At 50.5% G+C, this 16,217-nt stretch overlaps 1 protein-coding gene across 25 annotated transcripts in view; it reads right to left on the bottom strand.

Moving 5' to 3' along the window:
- The window catches only part of SNX19 (sorting nexin 19), a 133,388-nt gene extending 122,976 nt beyond the window's left edge, over nt 1-10,412 (bottom strand). For all 25 annotated transcript variants that reach the window (XR_012651478.1, XR_012651477.1, XR_012651493.1 and 22 more), the window contains exons 1-8: nt 8,544-10,412; nt 7,986-8,124; nt 7,152-7,252; nt 6,875-6,994; nt 6,468-6,598; nt 5,158-5,254; nt 4,693-4,879; nt 2,279-2,408 (exon numbers count right to left, since the gene is read on the bottom strand). Coding sequence is in view for 8 of the 25 variants with exons in the window: in XM_075034872.1 (XP_074890973.1) it covers nt 2,279-2,408; nt 4,693-4,879; nt 5,158-5,254; nt 6,468-6,598; nt 6,875-6,994; nt 7,152-7,252; nt 7,986-8,124; nt 8,544-10,079 (2,441 nt within the window). In the remaining 17 variants the exon portion in view is untranslated. The remainder of the gene's footprint in view (nt 1-2,278; nt 2,409-4,692; nt 4,880-5,157; nt 5,255-6,467; nt 6,599-6,874; nt 6,995-7,151; nt 7,253-7,985; nt 8,125-8,543) is intronic.
- Nucleotides 10,413-16,217: the final 5,805 nt, after the last annotated feature.

Here is a 16,217-nt window from a genome sequence, read left to right as displayed (position 1 = left end):
GCGTGCCCATCTGCCGCCCCATGTTTGTCTGCCTGTTCTCAGAGGCGGGAGCAACGATGCCTTGAATAGCACATACTCCCAGAACAGCTTCTGGTATTTTCTCCACCTGTGAAGGGTACCCAGACACAGTGCCCGCCAGAATGCCAGTGCCAGGGCTGAGTCAGGTCTGGCCAAACAGCGATCAAGTTGCAAATACTTAAATGGAAGAGGAATGCCACCAAATCCACGCTGTGTCCCTGGATAGGCAGCTGGCAGCAGGTCTGAGCTAGAGAATTCTTGATCTGCTCAGGACAGCCGTGGCCACCTGGGCCAGCCATGAGTACAACAAGTCTCAGCCACCCTTCTGTGTGATTCAGGGACAGAGTGCAATGGCAAGCCAGCACGGAGCCCCCCCATTTCCAATTCTCCTCCACTGTGGAGGTAACTACATGCCTCATCTTGAATGTCCGTCTTGGGCATTGTCTGAACAATGCTCTCATACCAGATCACAGCTTTCATAACAGGCAGACACTGACTGCTCTCAGAGCAGTTCCTGTGCCCATTGCAGTATCCTGCTGAGCCCCAGCCCTCCACATGGGCTTCCAGAATCGCTAAAAACCTGTCACCCTTGATTCAAGATAGAAGAACTTCCACCCTAACACTCTTCCCTTTCAGGAGACCAAAGCACTGTCCCAAGCACAGCCTTCTGGGTTGGGGTGGCGACTTCAGCAGCAGTAACAGTGGAGGAAAGTGTTCCCTGCAGCAATCCACGAGTAACACTATCGTTCTGGCAACAGGTCAGTTCACACTGCGCAACTCCTTCCCCCGTTCCCTTCACACCAGACCTGCGAACTCCTGACTGTCCCAGAACAAAAGCAGAGCCAGCATCAACATGTGGATTTCAGCATGGACATGTACAGTCCCAGGAACACGGGGTGAGTTCAAAAGTATTTGCACCCTGTCCTGATCATGACACCAAGGAGTCACGGGACTTCCCAACATCACCTCCAGCCAAAGGTTTGCCTACAGGACACATGGGTTCACCCAGACCCATTGAAGCAGAGCAGCTACAAACACATTCACCCTCATGCTGCTCCACTAGCACAATTTGTGGAGCTCCTCCGCTTTCCAGAGCCAGGCATGTCTGTGTGTAGTTTCCCTGTGACAGTTTCTCTAGTGGAAAATACCAATGCCACGTGTCGGGGCTGCAGGCTCCCCGGGTGACCGGGACACAGCTTATTAGGAGGTGATGACGTGCCTATTCAAGCTCTCATACTTCTGTGCTTACGCACAAGGATTGGGTTCCAGCTCATTCCCCAAAAGACCAGAGCCCATTTTGGAGAAGTGGGAGCAACACCCACCTCCTTCCACCCAAGGAAACAGACTCAGGAGTGATGGCCAGCAGCTCCTGACCTCAAAGCACTTTGGCAACCTCTGCTGAGGGCAGCTTAAATTACCAGATCGGTTATACAGTGATGCCCTGCACATTCTGACACTGGCTTTGAATGCCTGCAAGAGAAGAAAGTGGGCAGGAGTGGGAAAAGCACTGCTCCGAGACTCCCCCTAGCCAAAGCCCTTCCGGGAAGACTTTCCTTTTACTCTGAAGGACCATGTCCTCAGCAAGTGATAGTCACCGACCTACACAATAAAACAGAAATGCTCTCTGTTTGTGTGTCTTGGCCTAGTGCCTTACCACACAGAGGCACTGGCCCCAGAAAAGCTTGGCAAGTACATGCCAGCTGGAAAGGAAGTCTTTCCCTAATACATCTGTGGGTCACTGCCCAAGGCACAGGCACTAGCGGCCCAACGCAGATCAGAGAGGTGTGCATCGTGAGAGCAAAGGCCCTGGGAGGCTGCGCTCCAAGCTGGTACTTGACAAGTTGCTGTTTCCTGTGCCTATTTATTCTCCTTTTGTAGAAAAAACAAGCTGAGCCCCTGCGCAGCGAGAGACCAGGAGGCCAGCAGAGGCCAGTCTCTCCCTAGAAAGCCAAGGAGCTCGGCACTCTTACCCTTCCATGAGGCAAGAAGGATCCCATTCCCAGGGCTGGATCCTTCCTTTCCCCTGTTGTTAAAGGACAGGAGGCTGCCTGCTAGAGCTGCGCTGCTGCTCACGGGGAAAACAGCTCCTACTGCATATGTCCGAGATGTTTACATAAATACGATATCTTCTTTACAGAACCTTGTTGTTTCATGTGACAGAATGCATTTATGTGCATTCAGGCAAGAGCTCCATTTTAGACCGTAACTCTAAAGGCAATGCCAGCCCACAAAGCTGCAAGGTTGGTCGCTGAGGCCTTACCTTTGAATGAGGGTCCCGAAGAGCAGGTGGAAGACCTTCTGGACATTCTCTGTGCACAGCCAGCTCCAGTGATCCATCAGCAGCAGACGAAGCACATCCAGGGCCACGTCAGCCAAAGCTGTCTCAGAGTCTGCCGGGAGGAAGAGGACAGTCAGAAGAAGAAGCCAACTCGGTGCCTAAGCAAACCCAGTGGAAAGCATCATCCAAAACTCACTCTTTTGCACAACAGCCTGCCTGACACTCTTCTCCCCAGCCTAACACCCTGTGCCACAGGCAGATGACCTGCTGCAGCACGGCCAGCCTGGGAAGCCTGGCCCCACTCTTTTTCCTTTCCACTTTCATCCAAGCAGCCCCAACCTCCCTACCAAGGGGTGCACCGGACCAGAACGTGGCTGCTCCGAGTACTCAGTTCTTTCCCAGTTAAGCTGAGGGATTATCAAACCCCAGTCCACATATGAGGATGGCAGTGTACCCAAAACAGGTGAGAAAGAAGGCAGTGACTGTAGCCAGGAGAAAGGTACATTGCTGAGGACTATTTTCCTAGTCTTCACCAACACTTTCCTCTCTTCCAATGTGCAGTTTTCCAGGCACAAGACTGCGGTCGGTGTCTGCAGGCTGCCATCGTGTGGCAGGTCCGAGTCTCAGCAGCAAGATGGATGAACCACATCCGGATAAACCAGATGCATCAGTTAAAACAACCCCCCCCCCCCACATGCTCACATATCCCTGGTGACACCGACCTGGGACACCAAAACCTCCTTCTGACCCTCAGGAGGATGTCAAAGCCTACAGCATAAACACATTCTACTTGCAAGAGAACTACTTTTACGCTGTTTGGCCCCAAACCATCATAGGTGTTATGCTGAACAAGCTTATTAATGTACCACAAACCTGCCTGAGACAACCACTCCTAGGCCAGCACTCCAACCTGAGGCTACTGCATTGGCTCTGTTGGCAGAGTGAGCTCCTGTACAGCATCCTTCCCTACTCTGACCTTCCTCGATGCCTGATCTTTCAACCACTCTGCCTACAGAGAGCCAACGAGACTGTTAATGCAAGATTTACTGCTGGAGATAAAGGAGAGAGGGACACTGGACACCAGCACCTCTCCTTCCCTCCTCTTCCTCTCCCTGTGCATAGGAGCTGGACTAGTTAACTCCAGACCATTTCATTCGCAAAAGACAGGGCGTGAGTGCATTTGGCGCCTCTCACTCTGGGCCATGCATAAATTACTTCTCGCCTGCTTTGCCCTTTGAGACTTGACTTCCCTGTGCAAAAACTGGAGCAGGCTGTTTAGCTTCACCATAACCCCATACAAAGCTCATCATCGGCAAGCTCTGTTTATTCCTGTAGCATCCAAGTCGCCTTCCTCAGAGAGCTGCTGGCCAACTTCTTCCGAGAAGTCACCCAGTGAGCAGATACGGACGCTGGTTGCCTTTTAAGCCAGCCATTCCCCAGACATTCATTCCCCTTACCCTGCCAGACCAGCCTGCCCTGTCTCTGCTCTGAATCATCACAGACCTGCAGGCATTTGACATCATTTACGTTAGATTTCCTTAAGAGTTCAGCTAACTTGGCCTGCCTGTCTCTTGTGCTCCATGCAGAGCACTGGCCTCCAATTCCAGTCCTGCTCCCCAGCATCCCCAAAACAACCCCGGGCACGTGTTCAAAGATTATAGGCAAAGCTGGTAGCACAGGCTAGGTTCTAGAATACCAGACCCATCCTATCACAAGCACATGCTTTCAGTCAGAGCTCGCCAAACTTGAACCACTGGAGTCAAATTTTTGGAAAGTTCCAGCTGACACAGCTCAGCTATTCCAAGAAAAAGATTAGAGAATGTATTTTTGCTCATGTTCAGGATAATCTTGTAACCGCTCTGAGAGGCGGTAGCACCCCTGTGCTTCAGAGGAGGGATCTATAATCAGAAAGGGAACATCATTCCTTGAACTGGGATTACATATTTGCTATTCCCACCAAATCTATCCAAACTTAACTGAATCTCAAAAGGTCCTCTTATAATGCATGGACATTATCAAGGCTAACTTGAGACTACCAAGAAACGGTCATTTGGCCATTTTTCAGTTTTTAAGAGCTTGGTTTTATAACATTGGGAGTTTAAACAGTGTGTCCTTCAGAAACTTATTTGTGCAGTAACTGTACTGAGTACGCCAATGTGAAGATCTACACTGACACAACTGAGCCAAGACCCAATTTGCTTCCACTAGCATTAAAGACCAGATCAATCACCTAACAGGACTGGAAAAACTCAGTTTCCTTTCCCTTTAATCAAGGTGCAACAGGCAGGAGACTAGGTCCTCATAGTAAAGACCTTGCAAGCTGAGCCTGCAGGTGCTGGAGCTGTTGCAGTGCCAAGGCAGATACACTGAAGCACTAAGAGAGGGGCTGAGCTCACCAGAGTCCATGTCCGGACGTGTCCCCTGCTCTGATGTGCGCAGCCCGTCCATGTTGTCCTCCATGAAGCTATCCTTAGCTTCTCTACCTCCCTCGCCTTCAGGAGCTTTGCTGAGGACTGCCTCCAGCAGCTTCTCCTGCTTCTGGATGAAGGACTCCATAGCAGCTAGTGACAGTGTGCCAGAGACCTACAAAAGCACCGGTGTATTAGTACCGCAGTGGTGAGCTGCATACAGCCAGAGTTGAACAGATATACGAGATCTCCACTGCCCAGACAGCCTCCCACCACCTGGTTTGCACCTTGCTGTAGCCAACAGCACAACTAGGGCTGCTTATTGCCTTTCTTATCGCTGGGAACAAGGCTGCAGCAGCCGCAACCCTCGTGCACATGGATTATTCCAAGCCAGCACCCAAACAGGGCAGTGATTAGGATCATGAAAGGATTGCAGGAGGGATCTGAACTTACAGCACTGCCCTCCCTGATAGAGTACACAATCCTGTCATGCGCTTCATTCACACTCAGCACTGGAGCAATTTTACTGGATGAGAACCTCAGCCTGGACCTGAAGAGGAGAGACACAGCAGAGTAAGGGTTTTCTCCACAAGCTGTGAGTGATGAGTTTCCTAGCCTCAGCTAAGAATGGGGAGCAGCCTCAGCGAAGAACCTGGACCAGCTATCTTTGTCCACTGTCACGTCCAAGCTAATAAGTCTGATTAGACCTAAAGTGGTTCAAAAAAGCATCCGCCCCCAGGATAACTAAAAGGTGGCAGTAAACCCATGCAACAAAAGCATTAAAGCGCTTTTCCTCAACTACACGTGGGCCTAGCCAAGGCTTTCCAACATCCAGCACATACACACACCTTCTTCGGCAGGTATGTTACATAGAAGCTTACAGGTAGATGTAGGCATTTCTGGTCAGCAAGGTGTGAGCATTGCAGCATACACAGGAAAGGGTTCAGAAAAGCCTCTGAGATGAAACATACTCAGCAGGATTGTGAAATCCAATTCTAAACATGCACACACAGAAAGGAGGATAAGAAAGGGCGTTTGGGTTATAAAATAGCCTGTTTATCATTAAGGAATGTGCTTTTTGGCCAAGGTGCTTCAAAACTTGTACTTTTTTGGTTTGTCTTTTTGTTCAAAGCAGATTTTTCTAGCAAAACTTCTCTTTTCTGGAAAATAAGCCATACTCATTCAGAAACCTTCCCTTCTTCTGTAAGGGAAGAATCACTGATGAGTACAGTGGGGCTTCGCCACTGCCAGCAACACCAAATAAACACCTGGTGAGCAACATAAGTGCAGTTACCTTAAACAGCTACTCCTAAATAAATATTCAAATGTTTGCTGGGCAAGGTGGCATGCCACTGTGTGAAACGCATGAGAGAAGCAGGAGTGAACCTGCAGGTAGGCAACATATAGCCGTATTTTGCAGTGACTCACAACATATATAGGTTATGCACATGCTTAGGCGTAAAAAGCAGTTCTCCAGCAGCATCAACACCTTTGCCAGCAAATGGCACCACCTCACAGCTCTCTCGGGAGGAAACCCACCTTCTGTGAAAACCTGAGCACTCTTAGAAAACCCTTTATCCAAACAGGAACTCAAATACCCTTGCTCGGTATGTGAAACAGCAAGCAATTTAGCTACAGTATGACAGCAATGTATTATCCACAACAGGTAAAGCACCAAGTCAGTATGACCCCAGAATGGAATCAGTTTCTGTAAGAAATCCATGCTCTGCATAAAGCACAGAGGAAGCTGAAGGAGCCCTTACCTGTTAGTCTTCTTCCCGTCTGTCTGAGATTTCCCATCCACTTCAGACTCACTAAGATCCTCCGTGGGGCTCTGGGGCTCTGACCTGGGGAATGCCGTCTTCAAGGTGTCCACGATGGCATTGACAACGATCTGCAAAAGCCAGCAGTGCCATCAACTATTGAATATATACATTTCCTTGAATATGAATTAAGAATTTTCAGACTTGCCCTCTATTTTCCATGATAACCCCCAAGCTCTTTGAGATGGCCTCTGACTCTTCCTAGCTTTATGGCTTTCGGGGCAAGCTGAGCGTTCCAAGTTTTTTGGCTACTACCACAGCAGCCATATATGTAGACATTGAAGCCCGAGAGGCATGTCTAGGTGCAGCTGTAAGTGGTTCAGATAACCAGTTTCCCACTTGTCTACCTTGTCAATCCTGGAGACAACGAAGGGCTTCTTGACGAACGCGATCCTGGCGTCAGTGTTCAAGGCGAGGAACTCCTGCACCTCCTCACTGTTTGCAATCTCAGGGACTGCACACAATTGCTGCATGGAAAGATGTAGCTTTAGGTCTTTTTTGAGTCAACTTCCCTTTGATCACGTACAGTGCAGGTGGAATAGATCTGATGTGCTCCACTGTCAGTACAGAGCTGTCCTGAGCACTGCTTTCTAGCTCACAGGGGCACACAAGCAAGTATCTCACCTTCAGGAAAGATTCTAGCAGACTTTTTCTGGCTTCCACTTTATCACTGTCCATATTTCCAAATGGGAGATCAGGGAACAACTTCTTTGGGCCTTTGATATCTACAAAGGAAACAAACCCATTAGCAAGCTCAAGAAAACTGTGACAGTTGTATTAAAATCTTAATGCTCTCATGCTTAAGACTACCACTACACACTGCCCAGCATCAGCCCAAGATAATACACCCCTCGAAACAGGGTAGCTGAATCAGACCTTAAATCCATGCAGAACTTGCATTCTGCTGCTATCGTATCATCCATGCCTTTAACGTTAAAGAAGCAAGAACAGCAGTTTAGCCCAAGGACTCTAGATCACTCAAAAGAACCCAAAAATTCTCAACAAAGCAGTTTTCCAGTCAAAACTCCAGATCTGTCAAAAGCAAAGCATTATGTAGGAACACGGCAAATTCAATGAAGTTTTATACATAAGTAGCATTAGAAGAACCATTGCCGCCTTCTTAAAAAAAGCTTACGTTCAACACATATACTCTACTTTCTTATATGCAAACAAGACACTTGCAGATACCAGTGTTTCTATTCATTGCTAAGGTACAAAACTACAAAAGCAAGTGTTGCGATGTGAATGGCAACAAGGATGTTTTGAAACACTGGAATTTGCTGTCAAAAGAAATAAATTTCTCCTCTAGCCAGCTCTGCACAGAACAAGGACATGGGCATCACAAACAGCGCAGCATCCTGAGCTGCACAGGCAGGGCAGGATACCCTCAGAGCAGCGGAGCATGGACTGGGCTGAGAGAGAAAAGGATTTTCTTAGGAAAGTAATGCAGGCACTGACTTTTCAGGAACTTGCGGAGCTCCGGTTTCTCCTCCAGTCTGGTCTGGAGGTTGAGGAACTCCCGGTAACGGCGGTTCACGGTGTGGTAAGCCATTTGCTGAAGGTTGCCCGTGCTCTCACCCTCCAGGGCTGTCTCATACTGAGGAGGAAGGCAACAGTCAATAATCCTTACAGATGCCAAAACAATCCTGATGTGCTGCGGTCCCTCTTGGCCCCACAGTTCCCAGACCCCGTGGAGGTCCCATCGAGCAATTCCTCAGATTGACCCTTCCCTGAAGAACAGTGGCTGCACAGCATGTGAACCCCTCATGACAAAGGGAATGGTGAAAACAGGATACAGAAGACTCAACAAGCCCCACACAACCCTTGGCCACGAGCAGGAACCCCTATCCTGCACCCAAATGGCAGGAAAAGCCACTGTGCCCGATACTCCCCACTGCCAGACAAAATTTTTTGTCGAGCCACACACACAGCAAGTCCTCATCTCCAAACACCACACGTGCCCCCCTGCCAGGGCGGGGATCTCAGAAAAGGGGTGAGCACCGGGCGAGCCTTTACCTTGACAGTGTATAGGGTGTAGGGGTGGAAGCCAGTCCCGCTGTGCTCTCGGGCAGTGATGGTCCCCGTTATCCGCAGATTCTGGATGACGACCGGCCCATCGGGGCTGCTGAGGGGTTCAAAGCTGAAGGTGCTGACGGAAGCCGTTGGGGAGGATGAGAGCAGGGGCAGAGTCTGCCCAGGGTCTGGGGGGCTTTGTGGTGGGCCCTCGGCTGCTCCCAGATCTTTCCCCAAGCTGGAGGGCCTCTGCGAGGAGGACTTCTTGGGGACAGCTGGGCCTTCCTCTTCCTTCTCAACTGCTGGGTCGATCTGGATGTCAGGGCAGGAGGTCAGTGCAAAAGCAGAGCTGGGAAGCAGGCCAGCATCCAAGCTAGGGGCAATGCCCTCCTCCAGGTCCCCCACGCCATCCTCCGAAGCAGCTGCTCCCTCCATCACAGTGGAGGTGTCCTGGGGGGGTTCATCGAGGAAATCCCTCATGGGCGATGGTGCCAACAGGTCCGTGTCCTGGCCCGCATCGGGTGCGGGGGACTCCAGCTCCAAACCCTCGCAGGGGAAGAGGGAGCCCAGGGCTTGTGGGCGGAGGAAGGGCTCCTCTGTGTGGCACAGCCCACTTGCAGAGTCATCTCTGTCCTCGCCAGCAGCCCCTGCCTCTTGCCTGGGCACCTCCGTGGCCCTCGGAGAGGGGGGCAGCCCTGCAGGGGCAGTGTCCATCTGCGCCACAAAGGGCAAGAAATCAGGCACTGGGGGTGCAGGGGGTGGCTCCTCACCCCGGGGCTTCTTGGAGAAAGCCCCGATGAGCAGCAAGTTGATCCAGTCAGGATCAGACATCTTTCTGATGGCCGGCAGCAGCACGTTGCAGGCGACCAGCTCCACCACCACAAAGCGTCCTGTTCGCGTCTCCAGGTGGGGCCAGGGCACCAGCGCCCGCAGCAGCGTGTCCACAGCAGCCCGGGCATAGCCCACCTCAGCCACTGGGCTGCGGAGAGCCGGGTGCGGCCCCGCCAGCCGGCTGTACTCCAGCCACAGGGTCCGGCCACCCTCTGGATCACCCCTCAGGGCCTCGCGGGCCTGCAGATAGCTCTGCAAGTGATGGCCGTAGAGGAGGAGGAGGCGGTGGGCCAGGGCTTGGCGGTCCACTTGCCCCATCCGCCGCCTCAGCTCAGTGGCCAGGCCTGTCATGGCCTTCTCCACCTCAGCCTCGAAGGCTGGCTCGCTGCTGATAGTGCGGTACCAGGAGGCGACGAAGTCCCGCACCATTTTGTGGATGGTGCCGGCGATCTCCTTCTCCAGCTGCCCCGTGGCCACCGGGCAGTGGGGCTGGGGCTGCAGGGAGCTGACAAAACGCTCCAGCCGCAACCGCCGGCTGGGGTGGCTGAGTGCCCGGGGGCCCAGCCAGCCACCCAGCACCGCCAGCACCCCACAGAGCAGCCCCAGTGCCCGCAAGTCAAGAAGCAACTGCAGGGCCAGCAGCCAGCCCAGCGCGGCCATCAACACCAACAGCACCCGACGGACCCCACACGGCCCCTGGCCTGTCATGGCAGGGCTGGGCAGGGGAAGCTGCCCTGAGGCTCTGCCGGCTGCTCAAGTTTTTCAAGGCTCAACAGACCGAGCTCCTTTACTGGGCACCGGAGCCCAGCTGACCACCGGGCACTGGAGCTCATCAAGGCCCAACCGACCAGGGTCCTTCACCAGGCGCCGGGGCCCAATCGACCGGGCGGGATCGCTCTACAGTCATCGGAGCTCACAATACTACAGGATAACAAGCCACACTCTACCAGCACCGACGCAACGAAGCCCACCCTATCAGACTTCACCGCCCGGAGCTGATCACCGACACCGCCGCAAAGCCTCCCCGCCGCCGGCCGCCATTTCCGGCTCCACTTCCGGTACCTCCCCTCCCGCCGAGGAGAGCGGCCTAGAGGGGACCCCGCGCCTCCCCGCAGCGCCCCCTGGCGGCCGGGAGGGCGGGCTGGTGGGCGGGCGGCTGGGCTCGCGGCGTTGCCGTTAAATCCGTTAGGATTTAAAAAAAAAAGCGGGAAGTTCGCCGCCCGGCGCGAGGCAGGGAAAAAAGTTCCTCCCACCCGCTTTTTTTTTTTGCATGCATTGCGAAAAGCGTGGAGCCCTGCGCTGGGTTTATTTTGTAGGTGTTAAGAGCAGCAAGGGTTTAAATGCACCATTTTCTTTGGGTTTATTTAGTTGGGGTTTTTTTGCAGGCGTTAAAAAAAAAAAAAAAAAAAAGCCTGGTGGTCTTGTACACAGGCAGCTCTGCTGCATTCCGGGTGCTGAGTGCCCTGGGAAACACCTGGGTCACATTAGCCTCATCAAGCGTTGCCAAAAAAGCAGAAAAACAAGACCAAAAAAAAAAAAAAAAAAAAAAAAAAAAAGGTGCATTGGGGTCAAATAGGGTTGGGGATGATTGCCTGCAGCTGGTGATTAATTGGATGCTGCTTATCAGCGGTGGGGCTGAGGGAGCAGCGGCTCCTTGTTGTTTCTTCGTGGATGTGGGGGGCTCCTGCTCACGGTATGTGGTCTAGATTTTGGGGTTGTGCTCAGAGGAGTTTGGACTGAATTGTTTTGTGGTTGTAAAACGCGCGCCTGGATTTCTTTTTGTTGCAGCTGAGGAGGTGCGGATTTGGCGGAGACCCCCGTCTTCTATCTACGAGGGGCTCCCCAAAAAAACGCTCGCGGAGATGCTGGGGACAGCCTGCGCAAAAGGAGACACGGGACGGCGGCAGGAATGAGCCTTCTCTGCAAAAAAAAAGTCAGAGCAATTTTAAAAACCTTCTTGAAGCGATGTGGGGAGGGGGGTTGGAGGGGTCCCTGCTTTGTCCTCGGGGACCTTGCTGGGTGCAGCCGGGTTCTGGTGTTTGGAGCGTTGGGGGAAGGTGTTGCTGCAAGATTTGTTTGTCCTGAGTAATGATATTTGTGTTGTGTGGTTAAGTACCAAAAGGATTTTTGGGGCTAAGAAAATCCCCCACTGTGTCGTACAAAACCTGCCAGGGTTTTTCGGTTTCTTCTTCGTGCACGGTTGCAGCTCTTGGGTTCATGTGAAGAGTTAAAAAAAACCAAAAAAAACCCCCAAAAACCAGGAGGTAGAGGATGTTCCTGCCCACAGGAGCTGGTGTTGGGTGGGATTTGGGTGCTGCAGATGGCTGGGATGGGGATCGTGGGGTGAAATTGCTTACTCCCGGGTGGAGAATTCTGCAGTACTGTAAAAATCATCCCAAATATGTCAGTTTTGAGAATTTAGTCTTTTAGCTGTGTGCAGGTACTGCAGGAAGATAGAGCAGCAAGGAAAACTTGTTGTAATCAAAACCTTCCTGTTTGAAAATGCATCCTTTGGAAAAGACTTTCAAAGGGGCTTTTTGCAGGTTGAATCCCCTGGGAAGCAGAGGCGTGACGTCGGTCTCTGTCCCAGCTTGGTGGGTCCCTGGCATCGCTGTGTATCCAGAGTTTTTTCTGGGTGCTGGAGCTGCTTGTGTGCAGGATTGTGCTGTGCCCCTTATTCCCTGGGTGCTCCCACCCCTGCTTTGTTGCGTTATGGTGTAAACTAATACGTTGGACAAGTGCAGGTACCTGGTGCCGTATGTTAGGTGGGTATGAATAAACAATGAAGCAGGTCTGTTTTTTATTTTATTTTATTTTATTTTTTCTGCAAGTGAGCAAAATGCAGGTCTTGCAAACTGTTGCTGCCTCTTAGGCATGCTCCAAAATACACGTATGCAAGGGAAAGCTTAAGCTCTTGGGGTTAACAAAGCTGAACAGCAGAGCCTGACTTCTGCTCCAGCATTGAAACTCCAAGACGTGCTCAACCTCCTCATTCTCTGCTGGAGCACACCACGCTCGCCACGTTGCGGTTAAAGCCTCGTGCCTCAGTTTCCCCCTTGCCTCCAGCCCTCCCCGTCTGCTCTGGTTCCCCTTCCCTCTTTGAGAGAGACTTTGGGGAGAGGAGTTTCTGCAAGTTGTTGCATGGACTCAGCAGCCTTGCCCTTATATTAGGGTACCAGAGCTTGAGGATGCCGAGCTACTGGAGCGATGCCAATGCATTTTAATTGTGATGCTGGTGGTGACAAACATTCTCATTCCCCCACTGGCTTTTTTTATTGCAGGTGGGAGGGGGCAGTGGGGTCCTTTGGCAGATACTAACTCTTCAGTGACATATAACCGTGTGGCATAAAGGACCCGTGGGGAGCTATTGTTCCGAAGTTGGGCTGGGAAGCGTGGCCAATTAAAAGAGATTAATTTATAACGTGTAAGAACCAGGAATCTGACAGCTTATTATTAATGGATAAATGCAGAACAGAGCACGTGGTGCAAGGAGCAAAGAGCCTTGCTGATCTCGGGAGGTGAGATGCTGTGTACAAACCAGTTCCCGCCTGCCCGTGGGGATGAGGGTCCTCCCAAAAGGCTGATATTCAGGATTAAATCACCTGCCTGAGATGCTTTGCCTTTCTGAAGCACCTCGCTTCATTCAGATCACAAATTTTCGTGCTTGCAAGCATGGGAGTTGGATAGGGAAGAATTTTTGAGGCCCTTAAACATTTATGCCTTAGTTAAATAGCACTTTGCTTAGCGGGCCACTCTCGGGAAGGGCAATACCTCTGCGAAGGTGCCTTATGAAAGTTACAGCTGCCTGGAAGTTTTAAAGGGGGTGGGTGTAAATGATGCAGGAAAAAATGAACTGGCTCGAGTGCGCCATCTCCTAGAGCTCTTCCCAGGAAGGAAAATATCTGCAACTGCCTGGTTTGACAACAGTTTCCTACGTGGGAAATAAGGTGTGATTCTTCTTCTTGCAATTTAGATGCAAAAGAGGTGATGGTGTAGCAAGGCACTGCTAGAGCAGGCAGCTTCATCCCAGGGCTGCTATCCGGTCTCTTTCCCCCCAAAAAAAGCAGGAACAGTTTTATTAGATGGATGGAGAAGGCCGGTCACATAAATCCCATCCTCGATCAGTCTGCATAGCGAAACTGGGGCTGTCACCCATGTTGCTGTGCTGTTTGGAGGACGAGTATCTTATGAGTGCAGCATCGCAGTGCTTCAGCAGTCAGGTCTGCCTAAATATCTGCAAACGAATCGACTTTTGCTTTAAAGTGGGAACTTGGAGGTCAAGTGTGGAAGACTTAGGCACCCAACTTCTTCTGTGGACTTGGAAGAGGAGGGAGTGAAGCTGTTGAGCTGATTGTTGTGACTTGAGCTCTGACATGAGCTGTAAAGCATCTCCAGCACAGCCCTACAAGGCTGGTTATGAGATCTTTTAGGTGCCTGCACTGAGTACAGGTGTTTTACAAGTGATTGCAGAGCGTTCCCCTAGCTGCATCCCTCCTTGCCTAGGTATTAGAGCAGACTGGCTCCCTACATTTGATCTTGTGGGTGGTTTTTTTGCTTCCTGCCTCCTCGGTAAGCAGGGTTATTAATATGGAGACAGTCTGTACAGTGTCTGGAACAAAAAGACCATGGTGGGACCCTAGTTGCTATAGAAATGTTGTAATTTGGAAGGTCCTTTGCCTCCTACGTGAGCCTTTAAGTGAACAAACAAGTGTGTTGTCGCTTTTCTGCGATGCTCCTCCAGCTTTGAGCTTGGCTTTGCGCTCGCTGTCCTGTGATGTTGATTTTTAAGGGGCTCTTGGGCACTGGAAGCTATTCTTCACATAAATATCCTGAAACTGGGAGTCCTTCTGCTAGGGATGATAGCTCTGATCTACCTGGCTGATTTAGCAGCGCAGCTCTCCGCCTGCAAGGGAGTGCAAGGCGATAAAAGAGCTGTTGTCATGCTGAGAGGCTTGAGAGATAGCCAGCCGTTCCCAGTGCCACTTCTGCACTGTACAGGCTGAAGATGTCCCTGTGCATCGCTCGTACCTCCCGGGAGGGTCCGTGTCAACAGATGAGTTTTCTGTGGAAACCCATCAGGGCAAGAGGGGAAGAGTCTCTTTGTAGCCAGTCCTGACCCTGGGGGGATCTTGAGGTGTAATCAAGTTGTCTGGGTTTGAGATGAATCCTGTGTCGGAGAGCTGGAAAGGGGCAGGATGAGCGGTCCTCCTGCTGTCCAGGTATACAAGGCCCCCTTAAAGGATTTCTGGTGCCCCACGGTTTGATGAGCATGGGTCACTGTTGCATCCAAGCCTGTCAGCTGGACCCTGGCTTGGAGACCTTGCAGACTTGAACCACACAGGGACCACACTTTATCATATCATATGTATATGTGTGTGTGTGTATATATATATGTATCTCCCTTAAACCCTCCACCCAGTCTGTGCCCTGCTGGGAGGCAACATCCCCACTGAATCCTGCACTTGGGTTGATTAACATACTCCTAGCTCATAAATCTGAGAAAGTGGTTTTGGGGAAGAACTTTCCTGCCTCCAGTAAAACTTGCCTTTAAATTATTTAACAAGATTCTTAAGCAACTCAGCCATTTTGCATGGAATTTGTCAAGGCTCCATCAGCTATACACAGTGCAATGTGACAGCCATACTTTTATTATGAGCAGTGTATTAATCTTGGAATAGTGCTATTTGTTTTCCTCTCTTGCTTTTATGGTGCTTAAAAGCATGTATCTTCTCCTGAAAATCAATAACTAAAGCTATGAATAATAAAAAACACTGCAGTGAATGGCTCATAGAGATCCTATGGATGTAAGTTGCAGCAGTAATGACTCTGTTTGCTATCCATTAAGTATGTGAACTCAGAAGAATTATGCAGATTATAATAGCTGTATCAACATAAGTATGTTTTGCTGATAGACTTTCCTGATTGGATCCACAGGATATAAGTCTGCTAATCCCCTGTGCAGAGGACCTGATTATATTAGAGTGCTCTGCAGATCCGCAGATAGAAAGTTAAGAAACAATTAAAAAAAAAAAAAAATGTTGGCTGGTGTGTGTGGTTTCTCAAAAGCACTCTGGTTGCTGCTGGTTTTGGGTTTTTCTTGAAGCAGATGTGCGTTTTCTCCGTGTCTTTGGTGGAAGCCAAGAGCCTGACTCCAAGCCCTGATGAAAATGCAGATGTGGATGGTTTATGTATAATAAGTGAAATTTGCCCCGCGCTGTGCCTTAAATGCCACAGCAGCTTTGCACTGCAACTGCTCAGCCTGAGGCTTGAGGAGCAATTTGGTGCTGGGAGGGGACCTCAATCAGTGCACGTGTGGCATAGCCTTGGTAATTGCTCATCTAAGCGGCCAGCTACCCTCACGCACGCTGCTGGTGTGTGTAACTGCTAATTGCACGTGGATGTTAGATACATGCCTATGGACCCTTTTTTATTTCCCTCCTTGCCTGCAGCTTTCCAGTGTTTTGTTGGCTGAAGCTAATAATGGAGCTGCAATGGAAAAAAAAAAAAAAAAACAAAAAACAAAAAACCAACAACACCCTATAATTAAAATAATCAGCTTGCTGTGCACTTGACACAAGGTTAAACGTCATGCAATTTTGTACGTAAAGTTTTGCATGTAAGATCTGCTTATTAATATCACGTTGCTAATATAGCGTGTCACCTCAGCAGATGACAGTATGCTCTACAAAGTCTGCTTCACTCTCTTTGGTTTTCTTAAAGTTGGGGAAACCGAGGCTGTGCCACAGGGAAGCAATGCATCCTGCTTCCATGGCTTGTCTTTCTAAGCTATGCTGCTTCCCTAGATAATGACCTAAACCAGCTGAACCATTTCCATAGTGTATGGGA

The sequence above is a fragment of the Buteo buteo genome, chromosome 9 (assembly GCF_964188355.1).
Source record: "Buteo buteo chromosome 9, bButBut1.hap1.1, whole genome shotgun sequence".
In the NCBI taxonomy this organism is placed as follows: Eukaryota; Metazoa; Chordata; class Aves; order Accipitriformes; family Accipitridae; genus Buteo; species Buteo buteo.
Note: the sequence above shows the minus strand (reverse complement) of the source record. Positions and strands in the feature narration are given on the sequence as shown.